The sequence below is a fragment of the Rhynchophorus ferrugineus genome, unplaced genomic scaffold, assembly GCF_030347505.1.
Source record: "Rhynchophorus ferrugineus isolate W39M unplaced genomic scaffold, kcgeb_rfMv2 rfM9, whole genome shotgun sequence".
Classification (NCBI taxonomy): domain Eukaryota; kingdom Metazoa; phylum Arthropoda; class Insecta; order Coleoptera; family Curculionidae; genus Rhynchophorus; species Rhynchophorus ferrugineus.
The window spans coordinates 41,453,348-41,469,891 of NW_027472588.1; the positions used below are offsets into that span (position 1 = coordinate 41,453,348).

Sequence of the window (16,544 nt, forward strand, 5' to 3'; positions counted from 1 at the left end):
AAGTGTGTAGTGTGTAAACAATTTATCAAGAGTTCATTAAAAATAGTTGTTTGACTGATAAAAGTTCGGATTTTGAATTGTGTCTTTTTTTCTTCGTTTCTATAATTCGCTGATAAAATTGTATCGAGATAAACGACAATCGAGTTAGTCGGTTAAATAACATTGATATTGTACCACGTTCTTGTCGCGCGCGATGTTCAGAACATGTGTAAGTTTTACGAAAACGTGTTGGCGAAAATATTCAACAAATCTCGTACGATGTCACGAAGAAGTAAAAACTGCGTTGACGGAATGCAGGCCGGTCGTTGCTTTGGAATCTACCATTATTACTCATGGAATGCCGTTTCCTCAGAACGTTAAGTGTGCCATGGAGGTTGAAGACGTTGTTAGATCTCAGGTTCGTTTGTTAATATTGGAATTTAGTATGTGATTCATAGATATTACATGATTTTGATTGATTTAGTATACAACGCTATTTTGTTGTGATTGTTAAGAGTGACAAGTTAAGAATTTGAAACAAGATTCATACATGTTATATTGTTTTTGAACTATAATGGGTTGGGAAAAGGTAATTTTTATTTTTTAATGCTGTAACGATAATTTTTCCAAATGCATTTTCTTCTTCGCATTATTAATGTGTCATAATATTAAGTGCAATATATTTGTTTTATTTGGTTTTTAATAGCATTTGAAGCTTTTTATGTCACTCTATGTTTGAAACGAATTTTATTCAACCATTTAAATTTAGGGTGCTGTACCTGCGACTGTGGCAATTTTAAACGGCAAACTTACGGTGGGTTTGACCCAAGCAGAAATAGAAACATTGGGCGACATCAAACAGAGTGACCCGGTCAAAACTTCGCGAAGAGATCTCTCCTATGTTTTGAGTACGAAACGCAATGGTGGTACTACAGTGTCGGGCACCATTATCGCATGTGCTATAACAGGAATACCCATTTTTGCTACCGGAGGTATATATTTCAGTTTAAAGCAAGTCTTGAGATATATTTCAAATATGGAGGTCAAGCTACAATTACTGGGAATTTAAAAAAATGTTAGGGGGGTATTTTAGTCTATAAATTTGCGAAAAATTGTTTTAGACCGGTAGGGATTTGTTCTCAAGAGGATTTTTCAAAACTATGGGTTACTGTGATTTGTTTGAAGTGACAATTCAGATATTTAAGTAGAAGAATCTAGTAGAAATCTTTGTATATCACTTTGTATCCAGAATCATAATATATTTTGGATATTCTTAGACTATTTTCTAAAAATTCGGAAAGGAAAATAAACAGGGGTAATTTTTTTTCAAATATTACTGGCAATTTAAATTTTTTTTAAAGATACGGATCATAGCCACATTTTTACTTATTCGGATATTTTCGTGTATTAGTATTGTTTTTTTGTTTTATCAAACCTCAGTAAACACCTGTAAAAAAATTGACAGCAAAAAAGTTTTTAATTGTTTTTTTTAATCTTAATCTGACAAATGTCTAAAATTTGGCCTTCGGGCCAGGACATTCTCGTAATCATACGAGGAATGGTGGTTTATTAAATAGTACCGTATTTTGTACCTTTATTAAATTAGTTCGTAGTTGTAATCGACTCGTAGAATTGTTAGGAGTTACTATGACTTGTATTTTGAGAAAAAAAACTTGGATTTTGCCGATGGTATAAAAATACTGACGGCTCTTTTGGATAAATTTTGAAGATAGGAAATCATATTAATATAATATCATGATGATGCCTTGCCATTAGAGTATCAGTGACTCTTCAGTTTTTGGTTAAACAAGAAATTAATGATCAATTTGTTTAAAGACAGCTGGTTGAACACTTTTACATTACGATTGTAATGACGTAAGTGTATTACTCAGAACTTAAAATAGTATAACATACAATAAAATTTCTTTCGATTCCTAATAACTATAGCTAGCCCTTCGTATGTCATTAAATAAGTGGCATCAAAACTAACCAAATTCGTTATTTCTGAAGGTATCGGTGGCGTACATAGACGAGCAGAAACTAGCCTTGATATATCGGCTGATTTGACCGAACTGGGACGGTCTAATGTCGCCGTGGTGTCCAGCGGCGTGAAATCCATCCTAGATATTCCAAAAACTCTGGAATATTTGGTAGGTATCTAGAGAAATATGTTTGAAATATAATATTGTTTGTTTAGTTGTTTGAACGATATTGTTATGTTATATCAGTAGAAATTATTTCGGCTTTATAACGGGTGTTTTATAGTTAAATGTAGAAATAATCTCCTACCGTTAACAAAAGGGTAGAAATACTGCATAAGGTAAATAATAAATACAAAATTGTGTGATTTAAAACTTCACATCGTAAGATCGGATGGCACCATATACATTAAGGAGGATTCTACTTGTAGGGACGGCTAGCACATAGAGAAACAGCGATTTAACTTGGTAGGAAATTTTGGCGAAATGTTTCGCGACGTCCAACATGTAGATGTCGCTACCTTTAACATATTACTTGTTTTATTCGCTATGCTAAGATCCGCGACGGGATCTAATTGGTTCATGTCGTTCTACGGTTAGTTTATTTTGTACGCCATTTTCAATGTGCCCTATATAGAGAACAGTGTGGTTAGATTTTTATAACCTATATATTATTAAATAATTATTATATAAAATAATTATGATTTTATTTTAGTAGTATATACAAGTCGGTAGTTGAAATGCATTCTCATTCTAGGAAGTGTTGTGTGCCCGGATGCACAGATAGTGAGGAAATGCATTATCGTTTTCCGTTAAAAAAGTATTCGGCGATCTTTAAGAAACGTGTAGAAAACATTAAAAATCCTAAACTGGTTGGGTTAAACATGAAACATATTTATGATCGTTACCATATTAGACATTTTTGTGATACATTTAAACTTTCCTTTAAGTACTTATGAACAATTTAGTGATGACAAAAAAAATACTACGAACCCAGAATATGTAGAAATGGAAGTGCATCAAAATCAAAATGATATAGAAGGTAAATTGAAGGAGTCACTCATATTTCTGTTCACCATTAATTTCTAAACTGTCTTACTTTATTTGTAGTACCTATTTCCATCGTTCCAGGCTCACAGCCAGAGTGTTCGAAGCAAGTATCATCGACGTACTCCAGTTAATTACTTGACTCCATAACTTCAGTCCAGATGTTCTTATAAGAGCAAACAAAGTTTTACGTTGTACTGTAGTGTACATCTCAGGTTATTTAGTAAAACCTTTGAAAAATAAATTAAGTGTGACATATTCGTGCCCCAGACTCCAACAAAATTGTTTTATTATACTCTTAGTAGGTCTTTGAGCTATGTCTTATTTTATTCAACGATTTTGCCACGTCGATAATATAACAAAATTTTTGTCAAATGTTTAGAAAAAAAGTAAATTTAAAACCCTTCAATTGTACATTCCACAATCTTTTGGATAAAATATTACAAGTACTAACAAGGTGTTCTATATACTTTTGAGTAAAACAGGTGAACAGAATGTTAAGAGCGAAATACTCAAAGTTTGCTTTCAGTATAAGAAAACAGATAGACAGAACTCTGATAGATCCTATTAAATTGGTGGCACTAAACGAATATGAAAGAGAAAAAAGACGGAAGAGATAATTTTGACTTGCAATGCACCAAAGTTTTTTGCTTACGGTTTTATATATATGTATATAATATTTATATTTTATAGATATATTTATTTTTATATTATATTTATTTTTTGCACACAAATTTACATTATATTTATATCTATTTATTTTTAAGCATTATATTCATATTTAATTGAATTTTATTTAATAAATTTATTTCAGAAAAAAAAAGTTTTTTATTTAAATTTCATTGGTCAATTAAACATTACGTCAATGCTGTCACGTGCCAAACACTACTAATGAGCCAATCAAATGTCTTCACAATAAAATATTTTTCTTACAGGTGTCTATAATGGAGATTTAAAATGACCAATCAAATTACTTAAATGGCCCATTAAGGCGCCCTCTGGATTTTGGGCAAAGCAAAACTTTGCGCCAGAGTCCCCTATTGAATCGCATCTCTATTACTCTATGGCCTAGCATGCCTACTGAAATTTGATTTTGCCACGTTGTCAGTTCTTTTAAATTAATAATTATATATAATAATTATATATATATATATATATATATATATATATATATATATATATATATATATATATATATATATAATTATATTTATATTTCAAGAATATAATATATATAGTCTGTTCAAAGTTATTTTGCACATACGTCATATAAATTTATGACAACGTCGCAACGTTGCCGCATCAACTCTGAGTTTTAGTTCAGTTTGGCTTTGATATACAACAAAATTCTAGTCTAAATAAAATAATTGAACAAAAACTGTTATCAAATATAATTTATTTTAACATTATAGTACATCTAAACACTACAGTTAATTATACAGCCATAATAGTTTATAGGTTAGAGTTATAACCTCTTATAAAGTCTGACAACTGGACGACTTTGACAGGCTGATTCGTTTACGTGTTCGACTAATCAGACAGCATTGTGTCTCTTTTTAACTATTGTCTGATTCTAAAACGAATTTATAAACTGAATTAAATAAAACATCTTGATGACCTATGTACAAAAAAACTTTGAATAGATTTTTTATTGTATATCCAATAAAACAATCAATGCACGTCACAAAATTTATGACACCAGCACGTCGTAATATTGCCGCATCAACAAGGAATCTATAACCTATATAACGTATATCTATTGACAGTATATAGGATATATTTTCTTGGATTCACGAATTAACCTAAGATATCCCTTTAAATTCGAGTTTATATTTTGATAAGATTGGTACATATATATGTAATTTTATAATACTAAGAACTGTTTATAAAAATATTTAATCTTAAAATAATGTTTATCATAGGAAAGAAAAAGAAAGGACAATTTGTTAAATATATGACTTGTCTCGATACAAGAGCCAGTATAGAAAGGAGGAAGAAAAGTTAGTAGAGGGCGCTGTGACTTGTATCGAGTGGGTATAAATTATCAGGGATCAAAATAAAATTTCTCTTTTGTTCCAAAGCTATAAGTGGTGTATAAATCCCATCCCGTTCCGAATCATAAGTGATTCGTAAAACAATTATCATGCGTGTTAATCAATTATCATAAACCTTAACTTACACAAACGATTATCAAAAAGTTCTTAACACTACTAATAAAATGTAAAATTAATTAATAAACTGGGATAATATAACTCTATATGTAAAAGAATAACATGCAAGAACTAAAGAATATAAATATCTCGCAGTATAAACCTATATAAGCAAATCAAATAAGACTAGAAGTTGTCATCGGATCGTATCTCTCGGTTGGTTATAAATGGCAACGTCGCACGATGGCGCGAAAACTATCGAAATTAACCGACAAGTATCGTGTATCGACAGCTAGCCGCTTAAGAAAAACGATAAATAAAATACGTTCTAGACAATACAATTTATTATGTTATTGCAATAAATTATTGCAGCTATGTCGGGATGTGTGACGGGTAAACTGGGCGATAAATGCATTTCGGCGTAAAGGGCGGACGTTAGATTGGGGTTATCCAATTAGACAGGTATCTAACCAAGTCTGATTCGGCTTCCGCGGTAAATACCGACCGATTCTAGAATTTAATTATGGTGTTTCTATTGCCCTCGTCCATGCGGAGACGTCTGTCTAATTTGTGATAATTCGGTCATTTCCTCACTTGATAGAATCTGCATAACGAATGTCGATTCGTTTGTGACATGCTTATGACTTAAAGATAAGCCAATATGTGTTTGACAAGTGGTTATACTCCATTAAATTTATTTACGCACGTGTATGTTAGATACATTACTACAGGTAAAAGCAGTTGGCTATGATGACAGGTTCATCGCTGTGGCTTTGATAGATAAATAGTAGAAAATGTTAAAAGCCACAATTATAATATTATAAGGTGTAAGTTTTTGATATTCTTCACGAGATAGTATGGTAATACACTTTCTCAGGTGGAAGTAGTTTTACTTGGGTTATTATGTATTAGATATTTGCATGTATTTTGATCAGCGATGTCTATTGCTGAAAATGCCAAATAATTGTGTATTAATATAAACAACCTAACCTAGCTGTCAAATTCGATGATTTTGACATTTCTCCATATAAAATAATAGTTTTTCAATTAGTATTCTAGTATTATTGAGTTATTCAAATATTTTTTAAATGTATTTTCGTCATACCTTGTCTTTTTATCAAAATAATATTACTCAGATCAAAATTGTGACCTCTTTGGGTTTTCTAACATCATTTTCAATATCTAACATCCCTTATTTCATCATTTATTATTAGTGGTGGCACTTAATAATTTGTTTAAATGATTGTTTTGTTATCATTAAACACAAATATAAAAGGTATTGGTTGAAAATTGCATTGCTTGCAAGAATATGTAATTATTTCTAGCCGTATGTTGTTTAAATGAAGACAGAAAATGAAAGAGTAACGATGTAATCCATTCTCTGATTATAAATAATTAATTTTCTTAAAGAAATCATTCAGTATATTATATTTTAGTGCGTATAATTTGTACAACGATTAAATGATATTGTAATAGCATTTTCTTCTTGAAGATTATTAAGAATTTACCGATTTCAGGAAACCCAAGGTGTTTTTGTGGCAAGTATGGGACCAACGACGGATTTTCCTGCTTTTTATTCCAAATCAAGCGGTCATCATGCCCCTTATTGCGTCAACAGTGTAACAGAGGCGGCTAGAATCATCAAAGAGCACCGCAATGTTGGTCTACATTCAGGTAATTAAATTCAGATTAAATTGGAAACATCATGTTAGACAAAAAGCAGAGCAGATTGGACTCAAAGTCAAGCTAACCGTACTGGTTAGTCGGAAGATACTCTCAACTTGACCTAAAATCAAAGAGATTGGTTTATCATCAAACCAACTAGTAATTTAACGCATCCAAAAGTTCTACGATTAATTAGTATAACACCAACAAATCAACGAAAACCATGCGAAGTTGTTTAGTGTATAAGTGTATTCGTAACTTTAGCTTAAAATATTAGTTTTATTTTAATTTGGGCTTATGAAAGTAAAAAAGTATGCTCAACTATTCTTAGATGTAGCACAAGCCTTCGATAAGGTTTGTCATGAAGGCCTTGTTAATAAACTACAGAAAATGTTACCAAAACAACACACCGAACTACTAAAATCGTAAATTACATCCAGAATGTTTAGAGTTAAACAAGAAGAAGCTTACTCTACAATAAAAGAAGCTAAAGCAGGTGTACCACACGTATTGAGATCAATGCTTTATCTACTCTACACTTGTGATATATCACAATTGGAAAATATCACGATGATGTAGCCATGTTGATGATACTGCGATCATAGCTGTCGGAGAGATTAGTGACGAAGCCACACGAAAATTACAACAGTCAAGTGGCAATATAAATAATTAGACACAAGCTTTGAAAATAAAAATTAACGAAAGTAAATCTGCGCATGTGCAGTTTACCTACAGAGCAGATCGTACAAGCACCACTAACATTAAATAATACTATCATTCCATATAGCAACAACTGAATCTTGATCCAAAACTTCGCTGGAAGGAACATATAAAGAGGAAAAGAAATGAACTGGAATTGAAATATAGGAAAATCTATTGGCTAATTGGAAGAAAATCACAAATATCAGTACGTAATAAATTGGTATTATATAAGCAAATGCTGAAACCTATATGGACATAAGGAGTTTAATCATGGGGATGTTCTGCAAAAAGTAACATAAACAAAATACAAATTTATCAGATCAAAGTCCTGAGAAGTATTGTGGGTGCACCCAAATACTACAGTCAGTCTAGAAATCAAGAGAATTGCAAGGGGGCATGAGGAAAGACCCCATTCTCATGAGAATATTGAAGTATTGCAACTTTTGGATACCACCAGAGCAGCACCATAGACTCATATAAGAATCAAACCATCTGATCTTGTGTAGTGTTGTGTAGTGAGGTGCATTTAATAAAAAATTCAGCAGTGACATATATAAACATTATTTCACTAGACACTAAGATATGGCAAATGGGTCCTCCTAGTTATATACGTAGGCTTTAGTTATTTTATAAGTTATAATATTAAGTAGGTTAGTCGGAAACAACTAGTAGCAATTTAATAATTAAATAATAAAAACATTAATTTGGGAAATGCATACTGATGTATTAATCCCGTACAGCAGAACAGTAGTAATAAATTAATTTGTAAGTAAAGATTGTCTCAAGCATACCTAATGTAAGATGTAATTGATAAAAAAAATCAACAATCGCCGATTTCTCTCGGCAAAATAAGGACCTTTTTCCCGTACTGTTTCAGGTTTACTTTTTGCCGTGCCAGTGCCTGACCGATGCGCTCTCGACGACAAAATAATAGACGACATAATAAAAAACGCCCTGGAAAAAGCCGATCGGGAAGGAATAAAAGGAAAACACATCACGCCGTTTTTATTGGCCGAAATTGCAAGCTTAACCGGCGGAAATTCTCTCGAAACCAGTATCCTTTTTTTTTGCTCTCGCAGAGTGCGAAATAATCGGTATTGTTCTTATATTGTTGTCTGAGAAATGAGAAAATCAATTTACCCGTGATTGCCTATTAGGCGGCCACTAATATCGTTTTATTTGTTTTTTTTACTGTATGGAGTGTGCACTTCATAGTTGATTTCGAATATGGTGTGAATTGAAATTTGTAAAAGAATAAAATTCCTTTTAACCTCGGCAAAAATTTGCCAATTAGCATAACTCTAGATAAAAATGCCATCCCGAATCATAAGTGATTCGTAAAACAATTATCTTCTTAACACTACTAATAAAATGTAAAATTAATTAATAAACTGGAATAATATAACGCTATATGTAAAAGAATAACATGCAAGAACTAAAGAATATAAATATCTCGCACTATAAACCTATATAAGCAAATCAAATAAGACTAGAAGCTGTCATCGGATCGTATCTCTCGGTTGGTTATAAATGGCAATGTCGCACGATGACGCGAAAACTATCGAAATTAACCGACAAGTATCGTGTATCGACAGCTAGCCGCTTAAGAAAAACGATAAATAAAATACGTTCTATACAATACGATTTATTATGTTATTGCAATAAATTATTGCAGCTATGTCCGGATGTGTGACGGGTAAACTGGGCGATTTTTTTTTGCTCTCGCAGAGTGCGAAATAATCGGTATTGTTCTTATATTGTTGTCTGAGAAATGAGAAAATCAATTTACCCGTGATTGCCTATTAGGCGGCCACTAATATCGTTTTATTTGTTTTTTTACTGTATGGAGTGTGCACTTCATAGTTGATTTCGAATATGGTGTGAATTGAAATTTGTAAAAGAATAAAATTCCTTTTAACCTCGGCAAAAATTTGCCAATTAGCATAACTCTAGTTAAAAAGAGATATAACGCTGTTTGATGTGTCGGAACATTATAAAATTCGATTTTGGGTCGAAACTGCAGAGCCATGTTGCCAAATGTCTTCAAAATTTCTTGAAGTCGCGACGTTGCCAGTTCTTGCAAATTATACGTATATTTAAAGAATATAATATAAATGGAATAAATTATACTGAATTCACCAACTAACCTACAATTCCCCGAAACTTATAATTTTTTTGGTGCAATTTTCATCTTCTATAATATAATAAATGTAATATGAAGAACCTTTTACATATAAATATTCAATTTTAAAATAATTTTGAAAGGAAAAAAGCGAAAATTAAACAATTTATAAGATAACAAATATAATTTAAATATTGCAATAATAAAGCAAAGTTATATTTCTATAAAAATGTGCTATTAAATTTTTTCCACGCTACCTATGAGGTAGAGTTCTAGGCACACCTTTTTGTGAGCTGTCCCTCATGGGTCTACTCCACAAACATCATTTTATCTTTAGAATCACACAATAATATATCACACTCGTCATCTTCAATTACATCGTTCAGCAAACAAAATTCAATCCTTGCCCTCAAAATCAAAATTCTCATTTCTAATTTCTTTTTTGATTTCATTTACTCACGTTTCAACCCTTGTGACGTCACTGTTATGCCTTGTAGCTGTAGAATTCAATCGATTTGCTTGCTGATTATCTCTGATTTCACCTAATCTACCGGGTGTACCGGAAAGTCATTACCGAAAAATATCTCCATCATTTTCAAGAAAATAAAGTAAATTTCAAGAAAGTAAATGGCAACGTCGTAAAATCGAGCAAAATCAGTCAGGTTTAAAATGGAGTGTTGAATTTCGAAGTTCAGATTTCTCCCTGTGAAAACTTTAAAATCATGTACGGTTTTTGGTACCACCATTCTAGAGAACAATCGAATTTTTCTTTCAGGAGTCTCCTCCACGTCTTCCTAAAATTCCAAAGAATTTGCCTCGAAAATTAGGTCTGTCTAAATATGGATATTTTTTATTCTTCGATATATCCATACTTATACTTACTAAGACTCAAGTTCGATAATCTATTTTAAAATTGTAGATATTGTTTTGGAAAAAGACACATAAAGCTGTCTGATGCGTCGGAACATGTAACCGAACGAATCAGTAGATCTCGATTGATGCGCGAGGCCATGTTGCCAGATGTCTGCAGAATTTCTTAAAACGCCTGGCACGCGACGTTGCCAGTTCTTGTAAATTATACGTATCATTAAAGAATATAATATAAATCGAATAAATTATTTTGAATTCACATATATATCAGAAAAATTTTCAAATTCTGGACTAACAAATGTTAGTTAAGAAATATAGGATTTAGTTTCAAGAAACAATTCAGTGAAACACAAATCAAACAACTAGTACCGTGCTATTTTCGGTTTGTCCGGACTATTCGTAAGCAAGCATAGTAAGCAACCTTGTTATTTAATCACAATGGAACAATATTTACCCGCGTATCGGAAGTCAATTAAGCTGGTCATCTAATAATAAACAAATTCATTACTGTTAATTGCGAATCATCCTTCGGGCCATTACAAAACAGTATGTTTATTTTAAGGTTATTTATATCCATTAAGGAAATTCTAGCTTAGTTTTTTCTCCGTGCAGGACCTGAAAGTATTCTAAATTGATCGATTTTATCGATAGTTCTATATATATTTAGATCGAAGAACATTTTTATTTTAAGAATATGAATTTAAAACTATCTGTCATCCAGTAAAAGTTACATAACTGAAGCCTTGTAAATTTGTTGATTTAAGGGGGTAATTATTTTTTAAGATACATAATTTAAGAGTCTCCTTTTTACCAACTGGGTTTTATCTGGACCGGGCCTACTGTTTAACGTGGGCTTCGAACTACGGTCCTTGGCGTTAAGCCTACCGGCTGGCGAGTATCGTCATGGGCGACGTTGGAGATCATCCCAGAAGATATCCGGTCTTACCCAGCCTGGTTATTGGCGTGCTTAAAGACAATGTTTAACCCTTTAAGAATATACTTTTACGAGGATTTTTCAAAATTTACGTTACGTTTACGAGATATAGTTGTTTTAATGAATCTACTGAATCGATTTATTTGAAATTTGGTGTGAGTCTTCTCACTATATATTCTTAAAAGGCATTCGAAAAAAAGAAAGAATTCTATCCTGCAATATTCCTGGACGACTCACAAGACTTTCACCGGGTATAACAGTTGGGATTAATCTACAAAATGAACAAATTGCTATCGCAGAATTACTGTCGGCTGCTGGACAACACAGTTATCGTGACAAAATATATATTTTTTGCCTTAGGCTGTAGAAAAAAGTGTAGCCGTCATCGAGATCTACAGATGTTGGAAAAAAGGAGGCTTTAAAATATATTAAAAAAAAACACAATTTTATTTAATAAAAGAAGTGGGGACTTGAATCAATGATATAAGAGATACAGCTCTTCAGGCCTTGTTCTGATATAAATAAAATTATTTATAATATTTGAACTATGGTAACTTGGTATGATGTATGTATGATAGATTATTTGAACAATTAATGGCCTAGTGTTACAAATGCCTTCTGAAGAAACGATCAAGAAAATATAACAAGTATTACTGAATGGTTGATATAATTTCGTTTGGATAATTATTTTCCTTAATAGGTGATAGATATTGCATTAATAAAAAATAACGCCATGGTTGCTAGTCAGATCGCTGTGGAGTTAGCTAAAATTCAGCAAAATTCCAGAAATGATTCTGAGGAACTGCATAAAAAATCGGTGGATAAGAAGACTTCAGAGAAAAGGCCTGTAAGTATATATTACATTTTTTACATTACATATATTAACAGGTCAATTGAAAAGTCTCCGGCCTACCATAGTAAAACACATTTTTTTTGGCAAAATTAGCTTTTTTTATTGAACATAATTCCCTTCGAGGGTGATACACTGATTATATCGACCCTCCAACTTTTCGATACCGTTTTTGTAGTACGATTTGTCCTTAACTTAAAAATAGACCTCAGTTTCGGCGATCACCTCTTCACTCCAAGAAAATTTCTTCCCGGCGAGCATTCTTTTGAGATCTGAGAACAGGAAATAGTAATATTAAATAAAATAACTGCATAAATTATTGAACAAATATCTGACACCAAAAAGAGAAAAATACAATATTTTTAATGAAAAAAATGAACCGAATTCAAAAAATAAATAAGGGGACTCACTAAAAATTAAAAAATAATTAAACTTTTTGTGACATACAAAAAATTAAATTACCAACAGAACAGATCTAAATTAATATAACGGTTTGGGTTCGGCATCGACTTGAAAGTAGTCAGTTGGTGGTAGTTAAAATAATATTGTAAATAGATAAAGAGGTTTAGGTAGGTATTAAGCTAAATTGTGTGTATATAGTAGAATATAAAATACGTGTAGTAGATCGGTTAAATAAGGTTTTTATTTAGTTATTGCATCGATTATTTAATACATATTTTATTTTAAAATGTTTTTTTTTGTGTTAAAACTCTAAGTTTGGTTATTTTTTAATTTTTAGTGAATTCCTTATTTATTTTTTGAAGTCGGTTCAATTTTTTCGTTACAAATATTTTATTGTTATTAATAAGAGAGAACATAATATATAATATTTTGTATAGTACTCTAACGTCTCTTGCTGTACTTGTCCATGTAATAAATATTTAAGATAATTAATGAGAATTCCCTTTCATCCCTCACTTATTGACGTTCAGTATCTTCACCCAACTGTGAAGAGAATATATTATTCACGATTTTGTTAACTATTCTGATAAGGGTTTCCATGACAATTAAAGTCTATATAGTGTTTTAATATTTGATGAGTTTTAAAACATTCTTTGTTTAAAATTAATAATGGTTAATTATATAAATTGTCCGCAAAATTAGTGTTTAAATTATCCCTTATAAGTAATAACATTTCAAAGTAAGGGTTGATAGTTGATGGGGATATATGTTTTATTACAGGTAATTATAGGAGGTTGCAATTTAGACTGCGTAGCTCATCTGGATACGGAAGAAATAAAGGTAAGTCATAAATTATAAAATTAAGCATCATTTGAGTGTGTGATAAAAATGCTAAACTTACTCAGACACTTTCTAATGTTATAATTGATTAAATTGTTATTTTTTATAATTACTAATTTATCAATAGTTTTCTAGAGGAGAGATACTATATTTTTATACCCTAAATATAGGCCTGGTTTGTCTATTTGATATTTTTAGTATTTCTTTCAGTATTTTGAACAGGGTTGGGCTTAAGTTTCTGTCTTGCCTTAGTCTTGCTTGGGTTTTAAAGGTTTTTGATTTTATGTGGTTTGCAATGGTAGCATTGTTATTTTTCTTGTACATTTCTTTTTTTTAAATATATTTTAAAGTTTCCTTTTTACCAACGAGGGTTTATCTGAACTGGACCTACTGTTTAACTTGGGCTACGAACCACGGTCGTCGGCATTAAACCTACCGACTGGCGAGCGACCAACTTAGAAATCATCCCAGAAGACATCCGGTCTTACCCAGCTTGGTTACTGGCGTGACTGGGATCATTTTCCTTGTCGGATTTTACACTCTTGCCTAGGACAATCATAAATATAAATTCACGACCATGTCCCAGCAGGAATCGAAGTTGCGACTATCGCGTTGAATATACCATTACATCAACCAAGCCTGCTTGTACATTTCTTGAATTGTTCTTATAGTTTTCTTTGTTCTAACACAATTCATAGTGTTTTTATAACCCTATATTTTTATAACCATAATCTATAACTTAAAGTAGAAAGTTACTCTGTTAAATGTAATAACGTGATAAGATCAATTCTTATTTCTTAAGCTCTTGATGTCCACGTTTTATTTTTAACTTTAGTAAGCAGTTTTATCCTCGTAATATTTCAAAATTTACGAAAAAAATTACTGTTTTTGATGTGTGTTGAGTTTTTTTGTCGGTAAAGAATTTTCCCTTATGTCGATAAGCGATCTTTCTTAGACGTAAAAAGTTTTTCGATGTAAAAAAGGGAAACAGATAACTTTAATGGTTGCTCAGAGTCGATCATACAAAAACCGACCAGTACAAATGGTAACAGTTTGATAAGCGATAAATTAACGTTTTTGTGCTGTTAACACGTTAAGCCTTTTATATCGTTTTATAAAAAAACGTTATTTCGGAACAGTACACGTTCATATCTGTTTTAAACAATTATAACTTGTTAAAAATAAGGGAATTAAATATGTGTATTAGATGTTTAAAAAAAGTTAATAAACAAGTTAATATAATAACTAATTAGATTTAGGCTCATTACTTTAATAAAGATCACTCAAAATTAAATAACGCCTTTAATATTTTAACCAGGGCCTTGGGGATATTGGAATATTTCAAATATAGGCAAAGATTTAATTATACTATTGCAATTTGCGCTAGATTCGTTTCGCTAGACGCAGTTAACGAAGTAAATTCGAATAAGTGTGTTTCCCGGATGAGATTTACTTAATTACTGTGTTCGATACTGATTATTTGAAACGGCACGTTGTCGGTCCGCAAAATGGGACTCCTTAAGTTTCTAATTAAGCTAAAAAGGATGCCTAATTCGGTTTGCAGGAGTGCTCTTAAATCCGACGCATTGGCAAGGACGGTGCAGACGAAAATCTGCAACTAAACAAGATATCCCGCAGGAATATTCCTCGCCGAAGCATCTCGACGCTGCCGTTAACTAAATTAATTATGTTTAATTTCATTAAAGGGGAATAAGAAAAATCGGTTGATTAATGCCGATGATTACCAGGCTGCTCAAAAAGTCTTTTCTATCGCTGATATGAGAATCATTCGATCGATGAATCCTTTGATAAAGTCAGAAGTCAAATGAAGTCAAATTTGGACAATATAACATACTTTAATTTGTTATTTCAACCTGCTTGTTGTTCTCTTGTGTTGTAATGGTTTTACTAGTATAATTATAATAAAAGATCAATCAAAAAGTCCCCGGCCTGACACATAGATGGGGCCACTAGAACTAATTTTTATTAATTTTTTAGTTAGCACTAACCTTCAAAAGATCGGTGTATAAATTTGATAGTTGTCTGATCATTAGTTTGTGAATTATAGCATTTTTAGTGAAGCAACTTTCGCCTGTTGATAAAATGTTGATTTTTATTGCTTGAAGGGAAAAAATACAGTTTATGCAAAAACTTGGCTTGATGCCGAGTTTCCTGATACTGCCCCAGGAAAATCAACCATCAAGGATTGGTATGCTAAGTTTAAAGGTGGTGAAATGAGTACCGAAGACGGTGAACGCAGCGAACGCCCGAAAGAGGTTGTTACCGACGAAAACATTAAAAAATCCATAAAATGATTTTGAATGGCCGTAAAATGAAACTGAATGAAATAGCGGATACTCTAAAGATATCAACTGAACGTGTACATCATATCATTCACAAATATTTGGGTATAAGAAAGCTCTGTGCAAAGTGAGTGCCGCGCGAGCTCACTTTTGATCAAAAACAACGACGAGTTGATGATTCAGACTAGTGTTTGAAGTTGATCAAGCGCAATAAACCCAAGTTTTTACATCGATATGTGACAATATATAAAACATGGCTGCATCATATCACTCCGAAGTCCAATCGACAGTCATCCGAGTGGAGTGCACACGATGGATCCGCTCCAAAACGTGGGAAAACGCAACAATCGGCTGGCAAGGTTATGGCGTCTGTATTTTGGGATGTGCACGGAATAATTTTCATTGACTACTTTGAAAAAGCAAGGATCATCAACAGCGACTATTACATAGCGTTATTGAACCGTTTGAAGGACGAAATCGCCAAAAAATGGCCGCATTTGAAGAAAAAAAAGTGCTGCTTTACAGATAATGCACCGTGTCACAAGTCAGTGAAAACAATGGCAAAAATCCATGAATTGGGTTTCGAATTGCTTCCTCATCCACCGTATTCTTCAGATCTGGCACCCAGCGACTATTTCCTGTTCTCAGATATCAAAAGAATACTCGTTGAGAAGAAATTTTCGTCGAATGAAGAGGTGATC

The 16,544-nt window shown here is 32.1% G+C and overlaps 2 protein-coding genes across 3 annotated transcripts; both read left to right on the forward strand.

Annotated features, from left to right (window-relative positions):
- Positions 1–121: 121 nt before the first annotated feature.
- Positions 122–3,288, forward strand: LOC143203017 (pseudouridine-5'-phosphate glycosidase-like). Of its 2 annotated transcripts, none has more exons than XM_076415101.1 (4): positions 122–397; positions 749–971; positions 1,990–2,129; positions 3,090–3,288. In XM_076415101.1, the coding sequence occupies exons 1-4, from the start codon at positions 194–196 to the stop codon at positions 3,153–3,155; spliced, it is 633 nt and encodes a 210-aa protein (XP_076271216.1). In that variant the 5' UTR covers positions 122–193; the 3' UTR covers positions 3,156–3,288. The 2 variants fall into 2 exon arrangements, with proteins under 2 accessions (XP_076271216.1, XP_076271218.1); XM_076415103.1 differs by lacking the exon at positions 3,090–3,288 and adding an exon at positions 2,716–2,862 and having other exon boundaries at positions 123–397.
- A 3,411-nt stretch (positions 3,289–6,699) lies between these two features.
- On the forward strand, positions 6,700–12,092 carry LOC143203184 (pseudouridine-5'-phosphate glycosidase-like). The gene is made up of 4 exons (XM_076415318.1): positions 6,700–6,829; positions 8,400–8,576; positions 11,634–11,780; positions 12,052–12,092. Exons 1-4 carry the CDS (start codon positions 6,700–6,702, stop codon positions 12,090–12,092), a joined length of 495 nt encoding a protein of 164 aa, XP_076271433.1.
- The last annotated feature ends 4,452 nt before the right edge of the window (positions 12,093–16,544 follow it).

Bases quoted from the DNA above. Each gene is read 5' to 3' on its own strand.
- LOC143203017 (XM_076415101.1), top strand. From the start codon at position 194: ATGTTCAGAACATGTGTAAGTTTTACGAAAACGTGTTGGCGAAAATAT. The intron at 972-1,989 runs GTATATATTTCA...TTATTTCTGAAG, and splicing joins ACCCATTTTTGCTACCGGAG to GTATCGGTGGCGTACATAGA. The intron at 2,130-3,089 runs GTAGGTATCTAG...CCATCGTTCCAG, and splicing joins CAAAAACTCTGGAATATTTG to GCTCACAGCCAGAGTGTTCG.
- LOC143203184 (XM_076415318.1), top strand. From the start codon at position 6,700: ATGGGACCAACGACGGATTTTCCTGCTTTTTATTCCAAATCAAGCGGT. The intron at 8,577-11,633 runs GTATCCTTTTTT...TATTCTTAAAAG, and splicing joins CGGAAATTCTCTCGAAACCA to GCATTCGAAAAAAAGAAAGA. The intron at 11,781-12,051 runs GTGACAAAATAT...TTAATGGCCTAG, and splicing joins TGCTGGACAACACAGTTATC to TGTTACAAATGCCTTCTGAA.